General features: G+C 42.6%; 1 protein-coding gene across 1 annotated transcript in view; it reads left to right on the top strand.

The window, feature by feature from the left end:
* Positions 1–24388, top strand: part of PLXNA4 (plexin A4) — a 406841-nt gene that overhangs the window by 352230 nt on the left and 30223 nt on the right. Inside the window, exons 17-24 of the mRNA XM_026052424.1 lie at positions 2571–2664; positions 4263–4502; positions 5385–5531; positions 8675–8909; positions 9476–9618; positions 12321–12589; positions 15428–15494; positions 16890–17036. Coding sequence (XP_025908209.1) covers positions 2571–2664; positions 4263–4502; positions 5385–5531; positions 8675–8909; positions 9476–9618; positions 12321–12589; positions 15428–15494; positions 16890–17036 — 1342 coding nt within the window. The remainder of the gene's footprint in view (positions 1–2570; positions 2665–4262; positions 4503–5384; positions 5532–8674; positions 8910–9475; positions 9619–12320; positions 12590–15427; positions 15495–16889; positions 17037–24388) is intronic.

The raw sequence follows: 24388 nt of genomic DNA, 5'->3' as shown, positions 1-24388 counted from the left end.
GGATATATGACCTCAGAAGAAATCTCCTGAGGGTTCAAGAAAGCTCAGCCACCCAAAGAGATCTTCCATGGAAATGGAAGACATTCTTTTGCTCCATAAAATATCCCACTGTATTTTTTTTTTCATCACAGCTGATGATTTCAGAGAAAAGAATTTAAAATACTTAAAAACTCAAGGCTAAATGTGGTCTTAAACATGGATTAGACTGCATAGAGGTTGTCTGAATGAAAGATCATAACCTCTTAGAAAAATGTCTCAGAAACACCTTCAGAAAGAGGTGGTATGTGCTTGTTGGTAGAGCTCCTAGTTCTACCATTAGCTGCTGAGAAAGATTTAGGTTGGTTTTTTTTTTCTTATTTTTACTTTTTGCCAGGCTGTGATTAGGTTCCTGTGGTGATCCTGGGATTTATTGTAAGACTTGAGAAGGTGACAAGGACTTTTTATTGCAATAGCAGAACACCCCTACCTACACCTTGCTCCTCACACAATTTCAAATCTCTCATCTTCTTCATCAATAGACACTATCTCTGAATTAACTAACTAATAAACAGTCTAGGGCTATTCTTTGGCCCTGAAGTCATTTATATATAGTCTCTCTACATATATATATATATATATATATATATGTATATGTGTGTGTGTGTGTGTGTGTGTGTGTATAGTTATATATAGCTCTCATCCATACTGCCAAATGAGCTTTTATCCTTCATAGCCATAGCCATCTTGCTACTGGGAGCAGTCATTGGCCCATGCCATTCCTCCAACCATGATCAGACATTGCCTGGAAGGTAGTTGAAGCCAAGCCAGGATACCGCATTTCAACAATACAGATGACCATCAGCCAATGTCTGAGCTGGTGTATAGACATCTTTGGTTCATCAGGATGGTTGTAGTCAGAGGGACAGAAGCATGGTCCCAACAAGTTGCAGCACACCAAAACTTGGTATCTGCACTGCTGGGAAATGTGTTTTTGCATTCATATCTTACTAGCCCCAGATGATTAATAATGGAAGATGCATGACAGTCATGGAAAACAAAGGACAGAACTTGGGTAGATCTGTCGACCAGCACAAGCTTCTTCCCTACCGTGTATTATTCTCCAGTGTTTTTCTCTTGTTTCATTAATAATGCATATTTTACATTGGATGTATGTGGACTTTTACCTGTAGGCAAGTAAGGAATGCTTGGCTTTCTTTTGCCACTCTCACATAAATCAAATGATTCCTGCATGGCCTCCCCTCCCTTCCTTTGCAAAAAGCTCCAAGACATAAATTGCATTCTGAATATCTTGCAAGACGAGTTACACAGACATGTGTTGAAAACAATGAGAATACTCCTCAGCTCTGCAGCAGATAGCACTGTGCAGTGATGAGCTTTCTGTCAGCCTGGCCTGGCTGTATGAGCCCTGACACCTGATTGCAACCAGAAGAGGCTACTGGAAGGAAAGAAGGGAGTTTCCAAAAGCCATTTCCTTTAGGTGACACTGATTGCAGGGAGTGAGGAGGGCTCTATCTGCATCTCTGCTTGAAGCACTCTGCTTGAAGCACCACTATGAAGCAGTGGTGGGCCTTATGATAGCAAGAGGGTTTCCCAGCATCAGTATGGTGGTGTGTATGAATCCCCTTTCTTGGGAAATGAGGCTTTGTCTGAACAAAGGTGTATAGAAATTAGAAAAGTGCATTCTGTTGAACATTGGTACTAACAGGCATTGTAAAGCTTATCTGCCTGAGACACTAAGTGGAAACCAAGCAAATGCATTCTACGCAGCAAATCTAAAGACTCTGTAGGAGTCCTCTGTGCTGTAGGACTTATTTACCCAGAGCTCTTTAACCAACAGTGCTGGATGATGATTTCAAAAACATGTTTTGAACAGATTTTTGTGGTCTAGGGGCTCCAACTGAGATATTCTGGATCCTCAAGAGACACAGTCCCTGAAGGCTTTGGGTGCTCACTTGGGTAATATAAGGGATATGGTCAGTAATCTGAAGTCTTGGATTTCCCACTATTCTTCTCATTACCAATGTCTGGGTGTTCTTGAGTCCAGACAAAGAACACCCAGATCCTACTGGATGTGACACTTTTAACAAGAAATCAGGTTTGCTTTATTCTCCTCTTGTTCATGAAGGATTCTTTTTTATTTCCTTTTCCTTTCCAGGGAGCTGTGAGATGTAGTAAGACTCTCTGTAATTAATTCTGAGAAAAAAAATGTTAAGTTGGAGGAAAGACTGGAGGACAGGGAAATTTCAGCTGTTTCTAACAAATTAGAAATGACAGAAGATTGAAAAGAAGTACCCATCCCATCCACGTAGTGAAGTGTAACTCATAACAAAGGCATTCAGCAGAAATGACAGCAAGTCATGGGAGTTTGCACTAGAAAATGCCACAGTGATATTTTTTTCTGTAATTGATAAATGATAAAAAATATATCACAAGGACAGAAGCGTAGGAGTCTGTCTGCGTGACTGAGAAGCCTGCCTGTCTATGGTAATGTTAATAGATCATCCATTGCTGGTGCACTAATCCCTGGTATCTGTTAGCTGGATTCACATTCTCCCTTCTTTCTTCTCCAGTGGCAACACACCCATTGCAGTGTGGGGAACTCACCTGGATCTCATCCAAAACCCTCAGATCCGAGCGAAGCATGGCGGGAAAGAACACATCAATGTGAGTATATATCCTGGACCCCACAGTAGGTTCAGGACAGCTCCAGTTCACCTCAACAAAAAAGCTTTGAGGATAGTGAAGGAAGAAGGACTGCCTGCTTTATTATGATGGTCAACTGAGGTGTGCAGAGAGAGACGGCAAAATCCTGTCTGTGATCTTCAAGGGACCTTGAAGAAAGCCACTTCCTGATTAATTACAGATGTATGTTATTGGAAAGGGTCTCAGGAAAGATATGTTAATTTCTGCATCACCCGTTTTTAAGCAAGCAAATTTCTGATATAACATTGTTCCTGGCACTTGTTTGGGACTTGTGAGAAGAAAGACAGAATTTTCTTGTTTGTTTGTTTGTTTTTTTCCTCTGTCTTTTTTTAGTCCTGTCAGTGAAATATCATGAGTTCCTCTGCAACTCTCAAGTTGTAAAATTAATCCCTGCTCTTCTTTAGCACTGTTGACGAAGGAATCACAAATCACCTCACAGACAGATATTACCTAAAATAATAGGTAATAATTTGGCTACCTAAAATAGCCAAATATCACATGAATAATGATGAATCTGTGGTAGGCTCAAAAAGAGAATACAGGAATTTCAATGTTTTTGCACCCACTCATAGTTTAACCTAGTAAATGAGCAACTGAGTCAACTGTTGATCTTTACTTGGTAACATCTATTGCAGCAAAGAACATTGAACTTAATTTATAGCATGAATCTGGCTTGGTGCAAGTTACTTATCTTTCTATTGAGTTACCTAAAGCAATATTAGCACTTGAATGTTCCGTCAGCACTGGAGACATCAATGAGATTTGGAGAAGAGCCTTACAGCTTTGTACAGCTGGTACAAAGGTGTTTTCCCCATAGAGCTGACTGGTTTCTGGGGAGACTAGGGTGCATCATGCCAGGAATCATTAAACTCAGATCTTTAGAAAATGCTAATTATCTATTTCCTAATTGTTTTAAATGGGAGTTAGAGCAGCAAACACCTCTCCCTACCTATTATCCGTGTCTCAGGGGTACAAAAAGCAGGTCTATGCCACGGTTGACATTGAACTTCAAGATCTCCTAGTATCTACTTTCCAGTTTCTTCACCAGTCCATCTTCACCTTTCAGGCAGCCTGATGCCCCCCCCCCAAAAATCTTAGTCAAAATTGAGCTTTTGCTGCAATTTTGGAGTGATTCCCAAAGTCTGAGATCTAATTGTGGAGTGGTCATGAAGATTTAACTATGCTCTGCTGCACAAAAAAAAGGAAGAACTTTCTGTTTCCTGAGGGAAAAAGGTTAAAAGAAGATGCTGATGCTGTTAATCCCAGAAGCTTACTTTCCTTGGCGGGGAATCATAGCACAACCAATTGCAGTTAAAATTGCTCCACAATCCTCTTCCAGGGAAACTTTTCTAATCCCTTCCCAGTCTTGATCTCTTTTTGAGGATGAAGTATGCATTGAAGCAGAGGTGCATCAACTTGTATCATGATAATTATGAGGGTCTGTTCCTCACTGTCCTGTGGCAGTATGTAGGCTAGTATTTCTTTGGGATGTATATGTACACTAAGACGATTAGGAGCATTTCTGATAAAATTTCTTTATGTTGTGTTTCTCTTTCCAGAACTGTGAGGTGCAGAACTCCACGGAGATGACCTGCCAAGCTCCAGCACTAGCAGTTGACCCCAATCACCAGTCTGAGCTGGCTGAGCGTCCAGAGGAGTTTGGCTTCATTCTGGACAATGTGCAGTCCTTGCTGATCCTCAACAAAACCAACTTCACCTACTATCCAAACCCAGTCTTTGAGGTTTTCAATCCCTCAGGAATCCTGGAGCTGAAGCCAGGAAGCCCCATTATACTGAAGGTGAGATGGAGAGTAAAGATAAGGTCAAGCATGTCTTGCCTTTTGTTCTGCTATGTCTGGCCCACTAACAACTGTGGTGTCCTGAACATGTCACGGAGATTTATTTCATTCACAAGATTTCATACGTTGTCTCATTGAATCCAGCAGGATCTTATGAGAATCACCATCTGAAACATCACATCATTAATTTCCAAGAACCTAGCAATAGCCAACTGGATCTTTACACAAAATTACATCAAAAGTAAACTCTTTCTGTAACTACTTGTATGCAAACTAAATTTGCATCTGCTGCTGGTCAACAGAGAACCTTTTTCCACCCCTGTAGCAGGACTGGCAATAACATGCCCATGTCTATCTCTTCTTGGAGATTTTAGAAACTTTTCTCTCACTCTCGGCAAACCCTGATTGAAACTGAATGAAACGGAGTAAACCCAGTCATTTATATAAAACAGACTGCAAAAGAAAGAAGTAATCTTATGGCCCAAAATTTCCTTATCAACACTTTTATGTGGTACATGTACAAAGAGATGATTGTGTATGCAAGAATACCTTTTTGCACATTTGAAAAGGGGGTATATTTTACCTATCTGAATATGTCCTGAGATGGTCTGTCTGTGCAGGACTTATCTGCAAAATTTCCCCATTACTGCCAGAAAGAGACAAACAGAGTAGGCTGTTTTGACTGATAATGATTTATAGCCATCCACATCGTCCTCTGCATCACTTTTCTAGGTTTACCATTCCTTGCTAAGTTAGAGAAGGGTGAACTGGGAATGTCATGTGTAATGTTAATGCTTGTGTCACAACAGCAAACCAGAGGTGAAAGGCAAACTCTGACAACACTTTTTGTGGGGGTCGTGGGTGATATTCCTTTCTATTCAGGGCAAGAACTTGATCCCACCTGTGGCAGGAGGAAATGCCAAGCTCAACTACACTGTTCTAGTTGGAGAGAAACCCTGTGTAGTAACGGTGTCAGATGTACAGCTGCTCTGTGAGTCCCCAAACCTCATTGGAAGGCACAAGGTGATGGTAAGTGATGCTTGAACCTCAGTCTTTTGGTCTTGGGCAGTGAGGAAAAGCATGTCGATGTGAGGAACTGGCAGAGATCTCCTGAGAGTTTTAATGTTGTTTGTCTTCCATAGATACCACAAATTTTGTGACCCCTTCTTGACGTAAAACTCCCATTAATCTTAGAAAAGTCACCTGGAGATCCTTATGGACAGTGAGGGATCTCTCATAATCAAAGTCCTTTAGGAAACCTTGCTTATCTTCTTTCTTCATACAGACTGTGTGAAATCCAGATGTTCATATGAATTCATATACATAGCATATTCCCTACATGATGCACTACATTAAACTCAGTACTGTTCCCAACAACTGTGAATATGCAGGTGGTTAAAAATTGTTTTTAATGCAGGAAAAAAACCAAGCAGGATATGGACTCTAATGTGACTGAAGTTTGAGAGTTTAACATCTGTATAACTTAATATATTCAAAGCAACCTTCCTGTGTTGTATGAAAAATGACCATAGTGATTGCACTGGAGGGAGCTTTTCCTCCTCTCTCCTTTGATTTATGCACTCCTCCTTTACTTTCTTCCCAGTAATTTGCATGCCTTGGTGCTGTTGCTTGATAAACAGCATATCAGCAAAATCATCTGAGTTGTGCAGAGGTGTGGGTGGAAACAAAGCAGAGGATAATAACTGACATCACACATATGGATGATCAATGTTTCCCACTGCCCGTCATCAGCTTCTTCCCACCTCTCTATTCCCCTTCCAAAACTATAGTTGTTATATATTTATTTATTTATTTCAATGCAGTGAGACTTTTACAGTTGTTGGAGATGCACTGCATGAATTCTTTGAAAGAGAGAGTTTTCTGGAAACTTTTTGAAAATAGAGAGCTCATGGTGACCATCTTGCATCCCATTTGTGACTACTGCTCGTATGTTGAGAGACCTTGTATTGGCTACTTATCTTCTCTGTGCCAAAGTCTATCATTTGAAAAACAGAGATAAGAATCCTTCTCAGCTATGCAAATATATTGTGGCTCTTGTCTCATCATAAAACACATTAATACACTCCAAGAGAAGCAGTAATGAAGTGAGAATTTTTTTTTTCTCTGTGAATTCCAAATCTTTTGAATATGGCAATATATGTCCATGTGTATCATTTTTCTGCATGCAATTCAACATATGATTAGCCAGAGACTGATAAAGCCAGTGCTGGAGAGAGAAAACCCAAAGTCAGGTGAGCAGTAATCAGGCCCTGGGGATCAGGGAAGGGTGAACACAGAGCCAGGCCTTATCAGCTGTGAAGACTCCTCTGTTCCTGCAGGTTGGGAGAGGTCAAGTGAAGTTACAGGGAAAAAAGAAAATCTTTTTCTTTTTTTGTGGAGTTGTTCAAACAAGACCTGCTGTTAGAAACTTGATGATATGATTTTGCTGAAGCCTGTTAATGAGCATTAGTGTTAGAAGTGAATTACAGATTTGTCTTTAAGTAGTCAACACTGAGGCAACTCTTTGACAGTGTCTGGGCTGAGAACCAAGCACAGAAGGTTACCTGTGGTAGAAGCCAACGTTCAAAGATGGGCTTTGCAGCTGGAATTCACCAGGAGGACATCTGGGCTGGGAAATGCCTCCTCCAGCATGACAAATCATTTCTGTTGCTGGTACAAAATGTCTCCCTGTATTTCCCATGAATGTCACTCTGATGACAGAATAATTGACAGGTAGCTCTCCCAGGTCCTCAGCCTACTTCTGCGAGTGATTCACTATGCGAGCTTGAGCAAATTGCTTAACAAACCTTTTCTTGCAAAGTGATGTTGCCTAGATCTGAGAGAGGGGACTATGGGACTGGCTTAACCGTTGCAACACTGAGTTTGTTTTAAGGGAAGGAACAGTTCCCTTAAGGGAAGAACAGCAATACATGTTGATGTCACCATATTACTGCACTAGTTCATTTATCTTTTTTACAATGACAGAATTAAGATATATATATAAAAAAAAAAAAAATGGACAGAGGCCAACAAGAATCTACTAAAAAGCAGAGACAAGTGAAGAAGAACCAGGAATGAGGAAGACTCAGGAGTAACTAGATGGGGAGAGTCTGAAAAAAAAAAAGGCTCATGGAACTGAGTGTGGATATTTAGTGTAGGAACATACATCTGGAAAAGTTATTTTGGACTTGTGTGATACAGTGAGTGGAGAGCTGGTCAAATACAGCAATAGGCATTCTGAATACAATTCATTTCATCTTAAGGCCAGTACTTACATTTGGCCAGGGCAAAAACAGAGTTGTGGTAGTCTTAAACCAGTATCACCAAGCAGGATTATTTTTTTGAGGAATGCTACTGTTAGAAAAGTGGATTTCTAATAGATTTGCCCCAGCAGAGCCTTTTATTCTGCATGCAGCAGCACTCTCTGCAGCTTTCTTTTTGGTTATTGAGAGCACAGCCAACTTGTCCCAGACATTGGGTAAAGATCGGGGAACCTCTGGGAGTTCATGGAGATCACACAGTTGTATTCTGCTCTCTCCTCAGTGGGGGACCATCTGAAATCACTTTACCAACAGGACAAACCCAGGCATGTGGTTAGGAGAGGAATTACAAAGAGTTCAGATCACGATCTGGGAGGTTTTGTTATGTTTTTCCTATTCTAGTGCCTTCCAGATAGAGTTTTCAAAAACAAATTGTCCCTCTGTGATTTGTATCTCCCTCTGCCCTGAGTGCTCCTGTGTCAACTGACCACTTTTGATGTTGCCTGACCCATAATAAAGTTAGGACCTATCAGGTCTTGCCCAAGAGCTACATGGCCTATGTGTACGTTAGAATGAGGGTGGTACAGCACAACATAGACGTTCAGGGGAACAGATGGAAAATACAAGTAATTGAGATTGGTAACCTTTGTCTCACTGAAAGCATTATACTGATCTATCTCCTGTTTTCTCTACCGCCAGAGCTGATTTTACCTGGCATTTCAGGTGTTTTCAGCCATTCCTCATGCAGGTATTCATGACTTGTTTAGCTCGTGAGACAAGCTAATACTCATGCCGTATATTATGAGTTTGTCTTACACAACAGCCTTAGCTGGGAGGTTCCTCTGTGTTTCTGCTCATTTGGGAGTTTTAATGCAGTAGTTTAATGCAATCTGTTCCCTGTCTTCTCTCCAGGCTCGAGTAGGAGGAATGGAATTCTCCCCGGGGATGGTCTACATCTCTCCAGACAGCCCGCTCAGCTTGCCAGCTATTGTCAGCATTGCTGTGGCTGGTGGCCTGCTCATCATCTTCATCGTGGCTGTGCTGATTGCATACAAGCGCAAGTCCCGAGAGAGTGACTTGACCCTCAAACGTCTGCAGATGCAGATGGACAACCTGGAGTCCAGGGTTGCTCTGGAGTGCAAAGAAGGTAGGATGGGGAAGGAAAGCTGAGGAGAACCTTCTCATTTGAATCATTTGTTTTAATTTTAAAGAGAACCTTCATAGGCTGAGGTCAAATAGAGGTTCTTCTGCCTTGAAATATCACATAAATTGATTTATGGTTGGTTTAGCCCACTACATATGAATATGAATGTTTATATAAAAGCTTAGCTCATTTCAGGTATAAGATGTGTTCACTCTAGAGGGGAATCAACCACAAAACTTGAAGTCGAATTATCACCAAAGAACACTAATGTTGAACCCTTTGGGGATTCACTCAAGCCCTTTGGGTTTGACTCAAGCCTAGATCTAGATCTGGCTTTACCCAGAACCAGCCTTGCCATCCTAACCTCATTTTCTAAGTCCAGTTGTAGCCTTTATCCTTGACACTGGGGAAAAGCTGCACTTTTCTACCTTTTTCCTTACATGTTGCTTCTCCACTCATACCCTAATCTCAGTTTTTCCAGGACGCATATGGGTATGAGGGCCTTTCTTATCATGGCGAGCGAGAACTGTACTGTCATTGCTGCATGAATGGGTCATTTTTTGTACCAGCTTTTGCAGAGCTGCAGACGGATATTCATGAGCTAACAAGTGACCTAGATGGAGCTGGGATCCCTTTCCTCGATTACCGAACCTACACCATGAGGGTGCTTTTCCCTGGCATTGAAGACCATCCAGTCCTGAGGGATCTAGAGGTACAAAATCAACATCTACAACTGTTGAGTTACCATCTCATTCCTCTGTGTTGTGCCCTGAATGCAAGAGGTGTGGTGTCATGGACATGGTGGCTTACAATGCTTTGTCTTACCAGAGGAAAAACAGCACCTCAAAAAAACTCTGATTGAGAAGGGAATGATGATTGCTGCTATCTTAGATGTTAAGTTCTGGCATGCTACTTGATCACTCACCTATTTGGAAGAGTCTCTTTGATTTGTGTACACCAGGTCCACTAGGTCCACCTCTGTGTCTCCAGCCTCTTAGGTTTTGCTTTTGAAACTGCTTTTATTAGTTGCAGCTAAACAGGGACCTGGGAAAAGGGATCAAAAGATAATTTTGAAGCTGTCTATGTCATGACAGCTTTGCTGTTGCTGACATTATCCAAAGATCCTTTTCCCGAGCAATGCCTATAAAAATGATGGACAATCACCAGAGGAGGTTTGTATTTGTTGTGCTCCACAGCTGCACAAGTCTCTGTGGCTTTCAAGGAGGTAAGAAACCCTCCACGTCTCTCTGACCACACATGCTCACGTGTTCCTCCACCACCCCCAATCACCCCAGGCAGCAATGGGAGTCTGGGGAGAAGTTGCCCACTAATGTAGAGGTCTGCACATTGCCTGCATTAGCCTGCTGGCAACAGTCAGTTTGACAGGCCTCGAGTGAGTTTTTGCTGAAGACCTTCTCTGCTAAAAAGCTTGTTCAGGTCTTGGCAGGATGGACAGGTTCTGTTCTAGGGATACCTGGGCTGGGGTAGACCATGGCCAAAACCAGGGAGGTCCTTGGCTGAACTCTCTGCAAACTCTTTGGCAAACTCTCCACTTCAGAGAGGCTTTGGCATGGGCTACTGAGGAACTGCCTGAGGCCAGGACTGCAGTTAGCTGGCAGAGCTAAGGAATAAGAGCTGGCAGAGGCAATACCATGCTTGGCTGGCTGTGTAGAGGTGCCTGCTATTCTTTGCTCCTTTTCTTCAGGAGGGCCAAGCTACATCAAACTATATAGGGAGAACTATTAAAAAAAAACCTGCCTGAGATCAGTACTGATGAGGCCAGCCATTCATGAGCAAGTAAAGAGAAATGGTGAGGTCTTGTGGGGATGGACAGGAGGCTGTGTTATACAGGAACTATTGTAGGAGTTGAATTTTGGGGTGCATATCGGGGATCTTGGGCTTCTTTCACTCAAGAAGAGTGCAGTTTCAAAAAATTGAAGAGAGGAGTGATGAGTTCCTGTCTTGCACACACATGTGCACACATATACACACACACACGAGTTTGTTCATCACACCCAAGGACCATTTCAACTCCAATATTCACTAACTACAATCAGAGGAGTAGAGTCTTGCCCCTACAGTTTTTACCATGGATGTGCTCATATGCACATATAATACACAAACCTTTTATGAAGGCAACTGAACCTTAAAGAAAAAAAATCCACATTTTATGAGTTAATATTTCAATCTGTCACCTTTGATCTCTTCTCCTTTTTTTTTTCATATATCTTTCCATCCCTCCCTTACCTCCCAATATTCTGTAAAGCTTTAACTCTTCTTTCAGTTCCAACACCTTTGCTGACAAAGCAGGAAAGGCAGCTTTCATTCTGTTCTCTGCTAGCACCTAATAGGAGATAAAACAAACAAACAAACAACAATAACAACAACAACACAATGCCAAGAAATACTTGCACAGGAATCCCCACTGATTCTATTTATTGGGAAAAGGCCCTAGCATAGAGTTTCAGTGAGCGAGTCTTATTTATTTCTAGCTCATTTGCTAATTAACTGCTTCAAGATGAAGTACAAAATACTTGTTTTATGTTTTTGTTTTCTTGTTTTTAATTCTCTGTAATAACCTAGGGGTAGACCATATTAAATGTTCGAGCAAGTGAGCTAAAAATAATTATTAGCAGGATGGGTTGTAATTTTTTTTGTTGGCTGTCTAGTTATTTAAAAAGTAGTTTTATATACTGTATGCAAAGAGAGTTAAGATCTCTAATTTCTGGAATAAAAAAGTAATGGTCCCCAAAACAGCCTTGCGTTACTTGGGTATTTAAGCACACAAACTTGTTTGGAATAAAGATGTCAAGCTGGGTGAGTAATGACACACACATGCATCCATGGCATGTATGCTCTGTGCTATGGCTCTCCAGATTTTAGGGACATTTTTTGAAGGTCTGAGACAGCTCCAACAACAGTGAGGAATGAGTCTGAAGTTCTCCTATTGGGACTACACTGGTGGAGCAGATCAAAGGATGGAGTGCACCTATGGCTCTATTCTTGTCCAGAGATAGAAGGGTGGGTTATGGTAGACAACTCTGTAGATAAAATGGACTCTGGGAGGTAAATGAAGATTTGGAAAATAACATGACCTTCTCATTCAATAATGTGTGGACCCCTTTCCTTCTTACAGGACCCTCCTGTGAAGCAGAAGGAAGGGCTCACCTTCCTTGTAGATTCAAGACCAAAAAACAAAAGAAAACAAAACTTCACTATTTGCAGCAGCTTTGCCTTTTCCCTGTCTCAGACCTGACTGTTGCTCCATATTAAAGTCTATGGTTACATGGGTTGACTTGAAGAAACTGGAAGGTTGATAGCAGAGAGGCAGAAAAGGGGAATTATGATCTATTTGGTAGTAGTACAACAACAGTCAGTAAGGGAATGATTTGACCTCCTTTTCTTCTTGTGCAGGTCCCTGGCTACCGTCAGGAGAGGGTGGAGAAAGGCCTGAAGCTTTTTGCCCAGCTCATCAACAACAAGGTTTTCCTGCTGTCCTTCATCCGCACGCTGGAGTCCCAGCGCAGCTTCTCCATGCGGGACCGCGGCAATGTGGCCTCGCTCATCATGACTGTGCTGCAGAGCAAGCTCGAGTACGCTACTGATGTCCTCAAACAACTTTTGGCTGACCTCATTGACAAGAATCTGGAGAGCAAGAACCACCCTAAACTGCTGCTCCGGAGGTAAGCAATTCCAGGGGCCTGCCAATCTCTTGGTTTTTGGCTTGCATGAAATCAGGGCAATATACAGTTCCTGCAAACCCATATGGCTAACACAAAGCAGTTTGAAGAGCAGGGTGAATAAGACACGTAGGACTGAATGCATGTTTGATTTGCTCTCAATTACTGATTCAGTGATCTGTGGTTTCATTTAGGACTTCTTGATATACAGTTCCTTCCTGTAAAGGACACTGCTCTTCTGTCTTGAAATCCTCTCTGCATTTCCTTTCCTTTCAGCAAGTGCGACTAGTGGTCTTGCTCCATTTCTTCCCCAACCACTAAAGCAATCAGTGATGAAATGTTAAACAAATGAGCCATCCGTTTTCTAATGTTAATCTTCTAGAAAGGGTAGCAGAGGCAGGACAAGCCTCATTCTCCTCCTTTGGGAGAGGTCAAGAAGTCATTAATATTTCATTTATGCTTTTTTTTGACCTAAATGCCTCCAGTTGTATCACCTAGGACCTGTATACATATGAGAGGTGTTATCATAGTCTGGTGTGTATGTAGGGAACACTTGCCTTCTCCTGCCTGAATCATAGACTGCCCTGTCATGTATGTTGTTGCTGATAGAACAACAGATGAACACACAGTCTTCTTCAGCTATGTGATCTCCTGCCTCTCCCTGAGCGCTAATTTTAGAAGCTGGCCGAAATCAGAAGGCAAAGCTGACAAGGGCGATAGAAATTGTTTCATGAAGAGCACAAGCCCAGCTCAGTTCTTCTTAGCCGCATCCAAGGTCTCAACTCCAGGGTTGGGGAAACTGCTGAATTACAAGGGTACTTCTACTGCTCTGTAACTAATATGCTTTCCCTGCCTAGGGAAATGCTTCATCTTCTCCCTTTAGGACCACACTCAGCTCCTCTTCCCCACAGCCTGAACCAGTCTTTCTGATTCAACCCGAGACTAAGGAAAACAATTGGCTTCAGATTTCCCTTGGCATCGCTGACAGGGGATGCATGGCCTTTACACTGCTCAGATCTGTCTTTGAGGGGTTCTGTGCTGATTATAGTGGATGTCTCAGGCAGGGTAGAGGTCTGCTGTGCCTGCTGGGAGGGTTTTTATCTGGCACGCAGCCCACCATGGAGCACCAGCAAGAAGAGGAGCTGCAGGCACCTCATGGTACACAGGGCAGCAAAGCCAGGGCAGAAAATGGATTTTGCTTTTGTGTCAGTTAAGTCCCTGAAGTAATTTCAGGCTTACAGACTGGCTGTCATCTTCCCATTTGTCATTCCTTGCAGGTCCTCTCTGCACATCTCAGATCACCTCCTTCCAACTCTCCCCTCTCTTCATTTTCCCCTTTCTTCATCTCTTTGTCTTTCCTAACCTTTTATCCCTATCTTCTCTTGAGCATCCCATTTTTCCTATTTTCCTCTCATTCAGCTCTTTCTTCACCCATCCTCTTTGCTGGAAATGCCATGTGGCCTTTGGTACACAGGTATGCAAAGAAGCCACCTCCACTGTTCATGATTTGAAAACAAAAAGTGAAGTTAGCTTAGTTTAGTTTTCTTTTGTTTTCTTTGAAATGGAGTCACTGCACTGACCAGCACTAAAACAGAGCCCTGTGGGAATAACTTGATGCTTTGAGTTTCAGGTCTTGGTCCTATCTCCCAGACCATTTATTTGGACCATATAAATTAAATCAGGTGCTTCCTCTGCTTCCTTGTGATGGAGGGGAATCTTCCCTGTCACACTAGGGAAGGCAGAAGAACACTTGCCTGGGTGGCATACTGTATGAGGAGTTCATACCATAAGAAACACGGGGAGTGCTGGAACTTAAAGACTGTACAGTGAGCAAAATGGTGAGGTGACCCTGACTGAGGAAAATACAGAGCAAAACAATTTGTTCAGAGAGAGGTAGGCTCTAAACAGAACCATGGCAATGATCACGGTAGACAGAGGAAGCACAGGAAAAGCATTAATGCCTCAGCATACTGGAGCCATGTCACCTCTTTGGCTGCAGGGAAAAGAAGAATGGTGCTGCTATTATTCACCTCCCTGCCATCGCCACCACCTGAGATGTACCCACAGGAATAGAGATATCCCTATGGAAACTAGTCTCAAGATCAACCACATTTATCTAGGGAAGGGACAGTCAGTTGTTCTATATCACTGTAACAGGGCACTGCTTTCAGGTGAGGTTGTTGAGTGCATGCCCCAGCATTGGCTTCATGATGGAGAACTAGGGAACCTAGAAACCAAATTTATTCATCTAAGAAGGATTTGTGCTTTGACCTTGAAGATGCTGTCTGCAGGCATTTGGAGGAACAAGGCCTGAGCATTCACTGAAGCCAGCATGGATTACATTGTCTTACTGGTGTCCAAACTGGTGTCAACTTATGGAACTGAGTTGGTTCTTCTGTAGGGAAAGCTAGCCCTGAGGACTGGAGATGGATTTCTGCCTGCAGAGAAGAGAACATTACAGGAGTGGTTATGTGCAGGTCTCCATTTCCCTTATTAACACACTGGGGAATATAATCAGTTAAAAATACTGGCAAGATAATCAACCACAGATTTTTTTTTTTTCAGGAGTTTAGATGTCGCATCCATCTATCTTAGGTTTTTGCAAAGTTCATCACTCATCTCAGTCTGTAAGTCTTTGCAGGAGGCAAAGACTTAGATACCTTTTGGATGTCTTAGATACCTTAGATACCTGATACTTTTTGACTCTTCTGCATAGGTCTGCAAGTTGCCCAGTGATCTGGACATGAAGATGGACAAAATTCATCCTCTGACTAAGTCCTTTGGCATAACCAACACGACTAATTCATTTCCTTTCCTCTTTTTGTCCTGGGCTGATTTTAGGACAGAGTCCGTGGCAGAGAAGATGCTCACAAACTGGTTCACCTTCCTTTTGTACAAGTTCCTCAAGGTAAGAGAAGCAGCGTGCCCAGATGAATAGCTGTTTCTTTCTTTTCATGGTGAAGATTAACTGGGGCCAAAACTTCCCAGTCTAATGAGTGAGGGCCTTTCTCCTGGTTCAGGAAGAACCAATAGGGACTGTTCGGGATGAAGCATGAATAGATGGTAAAGTTTTGAAGGTCCCTAGAAGGTAATTCCAGTCACTCTAATATCAGATTCCTGTTTTCAGCTGAAAAGAAAGGATACAAGGAGGTGACTCTCTAAAGCACTGCTTTTATAATAGGCTTCCCCTGCTCCTCCCAGCAGCTTGTCTTCTTGCCTTAGCCTGAGCATTGGCCTGATAAGGCCAAGAGACAGGCACACAGAAGCAATATGCTCCTGGCAGATAAGCTAATTAAGTGGGAGACAGGTGTACATACTGAGAAAGGGGCTGCTTCACTTCAGATTATTAACTGTTTTTTTGCCAATATTTACATCTCACTCACTGAGGTGGGACAAACCAGGGAAAAGGAGAGTAAGGTGGGAAGAAGAGGAGGAAAGATAGAGAGATAAAAGAGAGGGGAAGCAAAAGGAGATAGCACAAGAGGAGTGCATGGCAGGAGTGCAGTAGGAGAGGAGAAGCAAAGAAAGCTGTGGGAAAAAAGGGTGGGGAGGTCACAAATGAAGGCAGAGAGGAATTAGGAAAAGGGAGTCTTCATGTGCTCTGCCTGTGGGCTTTTTGCAGCTGTCCCAAGTTGGGCCACAGACAACTAATAACACCAATATAACCACATGAGCACTGTGACACATTTCTTCCCTGGGTCATGGAATTGCTCCTGCCAGAACATCCCTGCTTGCTTCCAGAATGGAGGAACTTGGGGATACTCAGTGTCCAGGCATCCTGGATGGGGCAGCAGTGGTCCATCTATCTGAGAGCACTGTCTCTGGGTCCTTTAGGACTTCTCCCACTACCTGCTGCTCTGCGCTGCTCTGATTCATCAGTAACAACTTGAGATGCTTCTAAGGGTCTCTGCTGGCCCCAGAATTACTAGATGTCCTTCGCCTGTGCAGTAGCACTCAAATGGGCTGGTTTCTCTCTGAAGAAGTGAGAGTGTTATCCTGGGGGCAACAGGTGTTTTTTTGAGGACAACCCACTAGTATGTTAGAAGAACTCAGGAGAACTTGGTGGAGTTGAGTGTTGGGAGTTGAGTGTTGTGTGGAATAGACTAATTCCCATTGACTTATCTGTCTTGGATAGCTTGGAGATGGCAAGCTAGGGCAATCACTGAGATGCTTTATGGTTGGACAGAATGATATTGAAGGTCTTTTCTAACCATAATGATTCTATGCTACATGGTTGGGACTCCAGGTTTTCACATCTGCTCCTCCTACTTTGCTTGACTCTTGTCTCTTCCACCCCTTACAGGAGTGTGCTGGCGAACCTCTGTTCTCCCTCTTCTGTGCCATCAAGCAGCAGATGGAAAAGGGTCCCATCGACGCTATCACTGGGGAAGCTCGATATTCTCTGAGTGAAGACAAGCTTATCCGACAGCAGATTGATTACAAGACACTGGTAAGTGCACTGAGCATACACTTCTACAAGTTCTCCAGCCTCTTCTAGAAGAGGACGTTTTCAGAAAATAAGACAGTGATGACCATGCTGTCCTTCTGGGACACTTCCTTCTTGCTGCCCAGAAGCATAAGTCAGCTAAGAATCCACTGGTAGCATCCTGTAATGAACAAGATTTGTGACTGAAGTTTGCAAAGCGTGTTTGCAAAAAGTTTTTGAAAAGATGACTGCTTCCAAATTATTTCCATATTGCCGTGCTCTGTGTATTACTATCCTTGCAAAAAGCAGCATCAGGACCATCTTTTGTGCTTAGCAGTGGACTTACGACATTGCTTCACAGGCAAGTTAGATGATTTAAGTGAATAGGTCAGTCCACAGCTCCATCTGGAAACTCAAGAACTTGTCCTTGAGTGGCCATTGGGAAATCCCCAGTATATAAATGACAATATGAGAGAGGCAGACACTTATTGATATACCCTGTATATTTCCTAGCCTTCTGCAACCTGCAGATCAGACTCTACCCAGGCCAGATGTGCTATCTTTGTATTTAATAGCCCTTAATGGATACTTCTGCTATGAATTTGCCTAATTGTTCTTTGAACCTGTGCAAAATTTTATCAGTGACACTAACTTGTGTGGAATCGCATAGCTTAGTGACACCTTGGAACACATAGAGGTAGCTGGCCTAGGAAAAGATACCAGAGACAGTTCAAATGAAGTCTAATACCAGTTATCGTTGTCTAATATCCAATATATGTTCAGTTTGAGGACTTTCAGGTTCCAATTTTGGGAAGCCTACAAAAGTTTGGTGGACACCCTAGCATGAACACCTAGAATGTAGAAAGTAAAGAAAAGTGGAATTTGAATTTTATTTCCCTCTCAGCAAAAACTGGGATGCAGTGTAGCCTAACAGGAGTACACTTTATGCTGGCAGTCCCTGCACAGCAGTATGCAGTTTGTTGTGTAATTTGTGGTGTTTTTGTTGTGCAGTTTGTTGTGTAAAGTATCTCTGGTTGATTGCCAGAGAAGAGAGGGGCCCTCTTCTCTGGCAGGTTGCACAGATTGTTCCAGACTGCTACCATACCTGGGGCAATTTGAAGTTCTCTCTTCAAATATCACTCTTAAGGTGATATTTCATTGCAATCTCCTCCCTCCTCCCTCTCCAAGATATTTTTTTTTCCTGGATGGTTAACTGCTTTCTGGAGAAAAGTATGGAGGGAAAAGCAATCTGTCCAGAGCATCTTGCATAGAAGGAAAAGCTCCAGAGAGAAAAAAAAGAACACTGGAGGAGTCATTATGCTGGGAGGTAGAAGGAGATCAGAGAATGATGACTGGACAGAGAGGTGGAGCAGGGTAAACATGAAGACATGAGAAGGAGCATAGACTGTAAGCAAGAGAAGTGGATGATTCTGCTTAAGACACTGATTTCTATGCAGTCAAAATCCTTCTAAACCCCTTTACAAAGGGCAGTTGCAAAAATACTAGCAATCATTTCCAAATTAGTACAGCATTTAGTTGATAATAGCATTAATAAGGATTAATAATTTAAAATTGATACACAAAACACCTCTAATTATCTACATCTTTGCCTGATGTGATGGTCACTCTTTCACTCTCTCTTTGGGTCCTAGCAGCAAAGGCACCAGTCTTCGCAGAAAGAAAAAAGGTAGAGATTGTTGATGTAAATCATCACCCTGAGATCCTCACCAGAAGGAAGGAGATGTCCATGATCTAAATGGTTTCCTTCTCCCCAGTCATGGGTCCCCTGAGGATGTTTTCAACCCCTAATCTTAGAATTCTCAGAACACGCTATTGACTTATCTTCTGATTTTATGTGCACCTTTATTTGGGAAACTTTCATCTCACTTAGCTTGAGATGTCTTTAAAAGCTATGTGTCCAGGCAATTTTAATTCATTGACCTGTCCTACATTTCTAGCTCAGGTGAGCTGATTTGCTATATAGAAATAGCTATTTTTCTTCAAAAAACAGCTTCTACAAACCAGACTCATGATGTTTGATCAGAACCAATTCTAATGGGAGGTTACTTTACTTCTAAATATGAACAGAATTTAATTTCTCATATTAAAAAATAGGACTTGCCTGTTAAATCAGCAGCGTAGTCCTCTTTTTCTGTTCCATATGGTTTTCTAGCAATTTGGAAGCCTGATCTTGCATAGAGTAACTGAGCAAAAGAAAGAAAAATGCGGACATGGAGCGATTACTTTCACCAAAGGAAATCCCTCCAATCCTTTTAGGCTTGATATAAAGCAGACAGCAAGAAGGGTAGTAATTATACATCAGCCCGAACAAAGCTCTTCTCCATTCACTCTGTGTTGTTTGATGTTAATCAGCTCTCCCTCTTACATCTCAAGAGCAGACAAATATATCCCGATAGGAATCTTAGCAGATTTACAGAGATCAGCTTCAGTGAAAGAGATTAAGAAGAAGCAGAATATGAATAGGCCTATTCTTCCTTTTTGCCTCTCTTCATTTCTGTCTTATTTTTTTTCTCTCTACTTTACTTAAATAGGCATTATTCTGTCATCTTTTGTTAAAAATATGTTATAATGAAATAGAGCAAGAACTAATTCAATATTTGTTTGTAGTGTAAGAATTCCCTGAATGTCTCCTGTTCCCCCCAAACTCATGCAGTCAGCACTATGTATTTGCAATACTTGTGGCTAAAATTCATTGTGTTGGTCATATTTCATGACTGCTAGGTGCCAGCTGGTTGCTTGACAGAATTAAATCTCAGTTCCAGCAATGTGGGCATTTATTGTTACTAGACCATACAGACAAGGCCAGGGCTTGTTTTGGGGCTGGGGAGCTGTTATTCTTTACTCTTCTTTAATTCTGACCAGATATTTTAAGACATGATTTTGACTGTAACTTCAGTGAAAAGCAAATCAAAGAAATGAAGTGACTTGCCCAACAAGACAAAAGGAGGCAGAGTAGTTTCAGATATCTGGAATTACTACTTTAGACTACGTACCTCATGAAACTTAGATTGTTTGGGGCCGATAGCCCTCTCAAATAAGATCTGATTTTTGTCTGCCTGGTCCTACATTTCTCCATAGGAAGCATCCCTTAGTGGGCTAGGTTCTCTGTACTGTATAATAATTTGTATACATGCAAGGAATTGTTTAATTTGGGAGATTTCTCAAATAAATGTGTTGCAAACCAAATAATGGAACTTCTCCTGAGCACATACCTCAGAGAAGCACTCTCTGGTGCTAATGTCCTCTATAACAGACAATGCTCATTGTCTTTTGTCTTGCAGTGTCATTAAAAACCCATCCAGATTATTCTGCCTCTGAAAGACAGGATCTTCTCATCCCTGTTGGTCACCACCTGCCTTTGGCAGAATCCATGTCTTTTAGCCATTTGCCATCTATATGCCACTGCCCAGCAGTTGTTGGGAGATGGAAGACCATCCATCTCCCTCACCAGCTTCATTTCTGTTGACACAAATAATGCAGCTGAGCAAAGGCCTCGATGTGTATCGAATGTTGTCAAGAATATTGGACAATTAGTGCTTAGTAGTGGCAGGCAGAAGCTGCCCAATACATCTTGTCTCAGAGCTTCTGGCATGCTCCGTGTGGTCCCTGCACACCTCAGTGGCTCAGGTGCAAGAAGCTTAATCACCTTCTCTCTCCTGACATCATATTCCATGGTGGATAAAGACTCTTTCAGCTGTCTGTGTTTAAAGCTTTTTGGAGGAATTTTGGTGGCAGGGAGGAAACCAGTAAGAAAATGTCAAAGGGTTCCCCTTACTTGACTTCTTTGGAAGTCTTTTTCCTGCTTGATCTCTGTCAAGCCTTTGCCAAGGAAATGATGCCTGTTTCCAGGACAGATACTGCGGTGATCTGATGGCAGAAAGCTCAAACGCTGCTCAGAGAACTCAAGAGTTAGCTTCCCAAGCAAGTAGCCCCAAACCATGCTGCTATTATTTAAATGTCAATATTGCACAGCAGCAATCAGTTCAGTTTTACTAGGCTTTGCATGTCTGTGTGCTCAGAGACAGTTCTTGCCTAGGAGGGCTGGCAGGAGGAAAAAGCCCAAGGATGTAAAGAAAGGTCAATAAACACTGATCCAGGGAGATGGCATGCTCCAAGATCACACATAGTCAGTTGGAGAGCAGCGCTTGGAGATTCCCAGTCTGCTCATTTTTAGTCCTGCCATTTTTCATGCTGACCCCATGACTGACACTCTCTCTGTACCATGTTGACAGAGACTTCAAGGCCAAGTGCTGGTTTCCTGTCAATGGCAAAACCACATTTTCAGCATCTCCTTGAAGATCACTTAAGGCTCCTGTCCCCTTCATCCACACTGGCAACAGTTCTCAATAGGGCTTAAGGGCAAGAAGGAAATATATTTAGGAGGTCAGCATCTTATGGATTCCTTGCAGCTCACTGGCCATCACAGACGCCCATTCATTCCCACCAGCTGGTACCAAAACTTGTGTTGGGCAGCACAGCAGGAGCAATGGGATAAGGCTTATGTCTTTGACTGGTTGCAGTAAGAGCAGCCCAGGTCAAAAACACAGGATGAACCTTACATTCCAGGGAGAATGGAGCTCATGAAATCCACTAAATTACTGGGAGGAACACAATGATTAAAGGATATTTTCTCCCAGTCAATTCCTGTTAGGGACAACCTATGGAAATCTAGGAGGACCAATATAACTCCTGGGTGGTTTCCCGCAGAAATGGAATAGGAATCTCTCTCTCCCTTGCAAAAACCTCAATTTGATGAGGAACTCAATCTGCTAAATGGTGACAGGTTTTCAGTCTGTAGGATAAGGATGACATCTACAGACCCCATGAAAAATTTAGAAGAGAAACTTTTGTGTGTGTATGTGCTGCTCCTTGCAAAATTCCAAAATCTTTGTAGTGAGAAAAGTTCAGAGCTCCACAAGAGAGCATTCGGAAAACACCATCTAAGAGCTGACATGAAATCTGAGCTTTATCTATCAAAGCCTGTGTACTGTAGGGAGAAGTTTGGTTCCTATAAGCAATGACTGCATTACTGGAAGTGTTGAAAAGAACTTCTTCATTGTCGTTAAATGAATGTTGGTGTACTAGACTCAAGTCAGTACCTATGGGAGACCTTGGCCTTTCTGGATGTCTGGCTGGGTAGCCTGAGTCATTCTGAATGGCACAAAGTGCTTCTGTGTGCACTGCATTGGAGTGCTTAGGTGACTGCATTGGAGCTACATTACACCTATAGCACTTGGCATCAACTACAACCATCTTAGCTCAACTAAGATGAGCAGAGATCTTTGGAAAAGATTGTGATGTGTAAGAGAGACCTGAAAAATAACTTGGTCACCAGAACCATGTATGACCCCCATGGCATTCTCACAATACCTGGCCTAGCCTGTGAGGCCTTAGCTTTGGAAGTATGGGTTAGAGGAGTGGATAGTGAGGTGGATTGAGAACTGGCTGAATGGTAGAGTTCAGAGGATTGTCATCAGTGACACAGAGTTCAGTTGGAGGCCTGTAGTTAGTGGTGTCCTCCAAGGGTCAGTCCTCAACCCAGTCCTAATCAATTTATTCATCAGTGGCCTGGATGAAGGGGCAGAGTGCCCTCTCAGCAAGTTTGCTAGTGATACAGAACTGGAAAGAGCATCTGATACCCCAGATACTGTGCCATCCAGAGGGACCTGGACAGGCTGGACAACTGGGCGGTTATGAAGTTCAACAAGGGCAGGTGCAACTTCCTGCACTTGGGGAGGAATAAGCCCAGGCACCAGTACAGACTGGGGACTGGCCTTCTGGAGAGCAGCCCCGCAGAGAGGGACCTGGACATCATGGTGGATGACAAGTTGACCACGAGGCAGCAGTGTGCCCTGGTGGCCAAGAAGTCCAATGGGATCCTGGGGTGCATTAAGAAGAGCATCTCCAGCAGGTCAAAAGAGGTGATCATCCCCTTTTACTCAGTTCTAGTGAGGTCACTTCTGGAGTACTGTGTCCAGTTCTGGGCTCCCCAGTACAAGAGGGATGTGGATCTGCCGGAGAGAGTCCAGCGCAGGGCTACGAGAATGATCAAGGTCCTGGAACATCTGCCCTATGAGCAAAGGCTGAGGGAGCTGGGCCTGAAGGAGGATGGGGCTAGCCTGTCTTCTGAGGTGGCCAGTGATAGAACTAGAGGAAACAGCCACAAATTGAAGCACCTAAAATTCTGCAGGAACTTAAGGAAAAATGTCTTGACAGTGAGGGTGACAGAGCCCTGGAACAGGCTGCCCAGAGAGATTGTGGAGTCTCCCTCTCTAGAGATCCTCAAAACCCACTTGGACACAATCCTGTGCCATGTGCTTTAGGTAACAATTTGTGTGCAGGGGGATTGGACTGAATGATCTCTAAAGGTCCCTTCCAACCTTACGGATTCTATGATTCTAATCACCAGCTCATTTTCCTACAGAGGAGTAACAGGAGGGGGACCACTAATAACCTCAACAATGGATGCATTTCAGCAGTGCTTTTATGTATAGCTCTGTGAGCCTTTGAGATGAAAGATGCCACAGAACTGTAAATCTGTGCTGTTGTTGTTATTATCTGAATTGATGCTCTTCAATACTCCTGGAAGTGACATAAATAATAGCTTTATGATCTAATCAATATCTCATATTTATATCTCTCCTTTCATCCAGAATGATCACAGAGTTCTTTGTAAGCAATATCTTCACAAGTTCCTCTTAGCTGAGCATAACAGCACCAAAGGGAGCCTGGTGAGCCAATACATAATTATGCTGATATTATTTCACCCACGCTCCAGCCACTTTGAGATCCCATTGTATCTTAGTAGGTTAAGGTGGGGAGTGATGAAGAGTCCAGCACCTATTGCATACTACAGAAGGGAATTTACAGTCAAGGTAGACTTTGCCAAAGTCACCAAAAATAACATGCCTGCTCTTGTAAAAAGGCCACAGGAACATAATAATGGCACATATCCAGGAGCTTCACTTAACACTCCTTCCAAGTGTAAAGGTGTGCTAAGTTTATAAAAGTTTATAGATTTCAAGCTCTTCTAACCAGGAGAGACCAAATGCTCGACATACAGAGGGCCGTGAACTAGGGAGTAGGCTGTTGTTAAAATCTGCATGCGTATTTAAGGAATCCCTTCTCCTTCTCTATTCCATATGCTTTGCATTTTACTCTTGGACACAGTGTTTGGAGGAGATGTTGTTCTCCTGAGAAATCAGAGGCCTCTGCACTTGGGTCACTTTTCTTGTTCTACGTGCCAAAGCAAGAGTTTTTTTAAAAAAAAATCCTTCCCTTTTTATCTTTAAAATCTATTATTTCAAGTTAATAACAGTCTTCTCAGGCAGAAGAGTCTTAGATTCTTCAAATAT

Source organism: Nothoprocta perdicaria, unplaced genomic scaffold (genome assembly GCF_003342845.1).
Source record: "Nothoprocta perdicaria isolate Ctin4 unplaced genomic scaffold, notPer1 scaffold_89, whole genome shotgun sequence".
NCBI classification, from domain to species: domain Eukaryota; kingdom Metazoa; phylum Chordata; class Aves; order Tinamiformes; family Tinamidae; genus Nothoprocta; species Nothoprocta perdicaria.
This window is presented reverse-complemented; position numbering and strand designations above follow the sequence as displayed.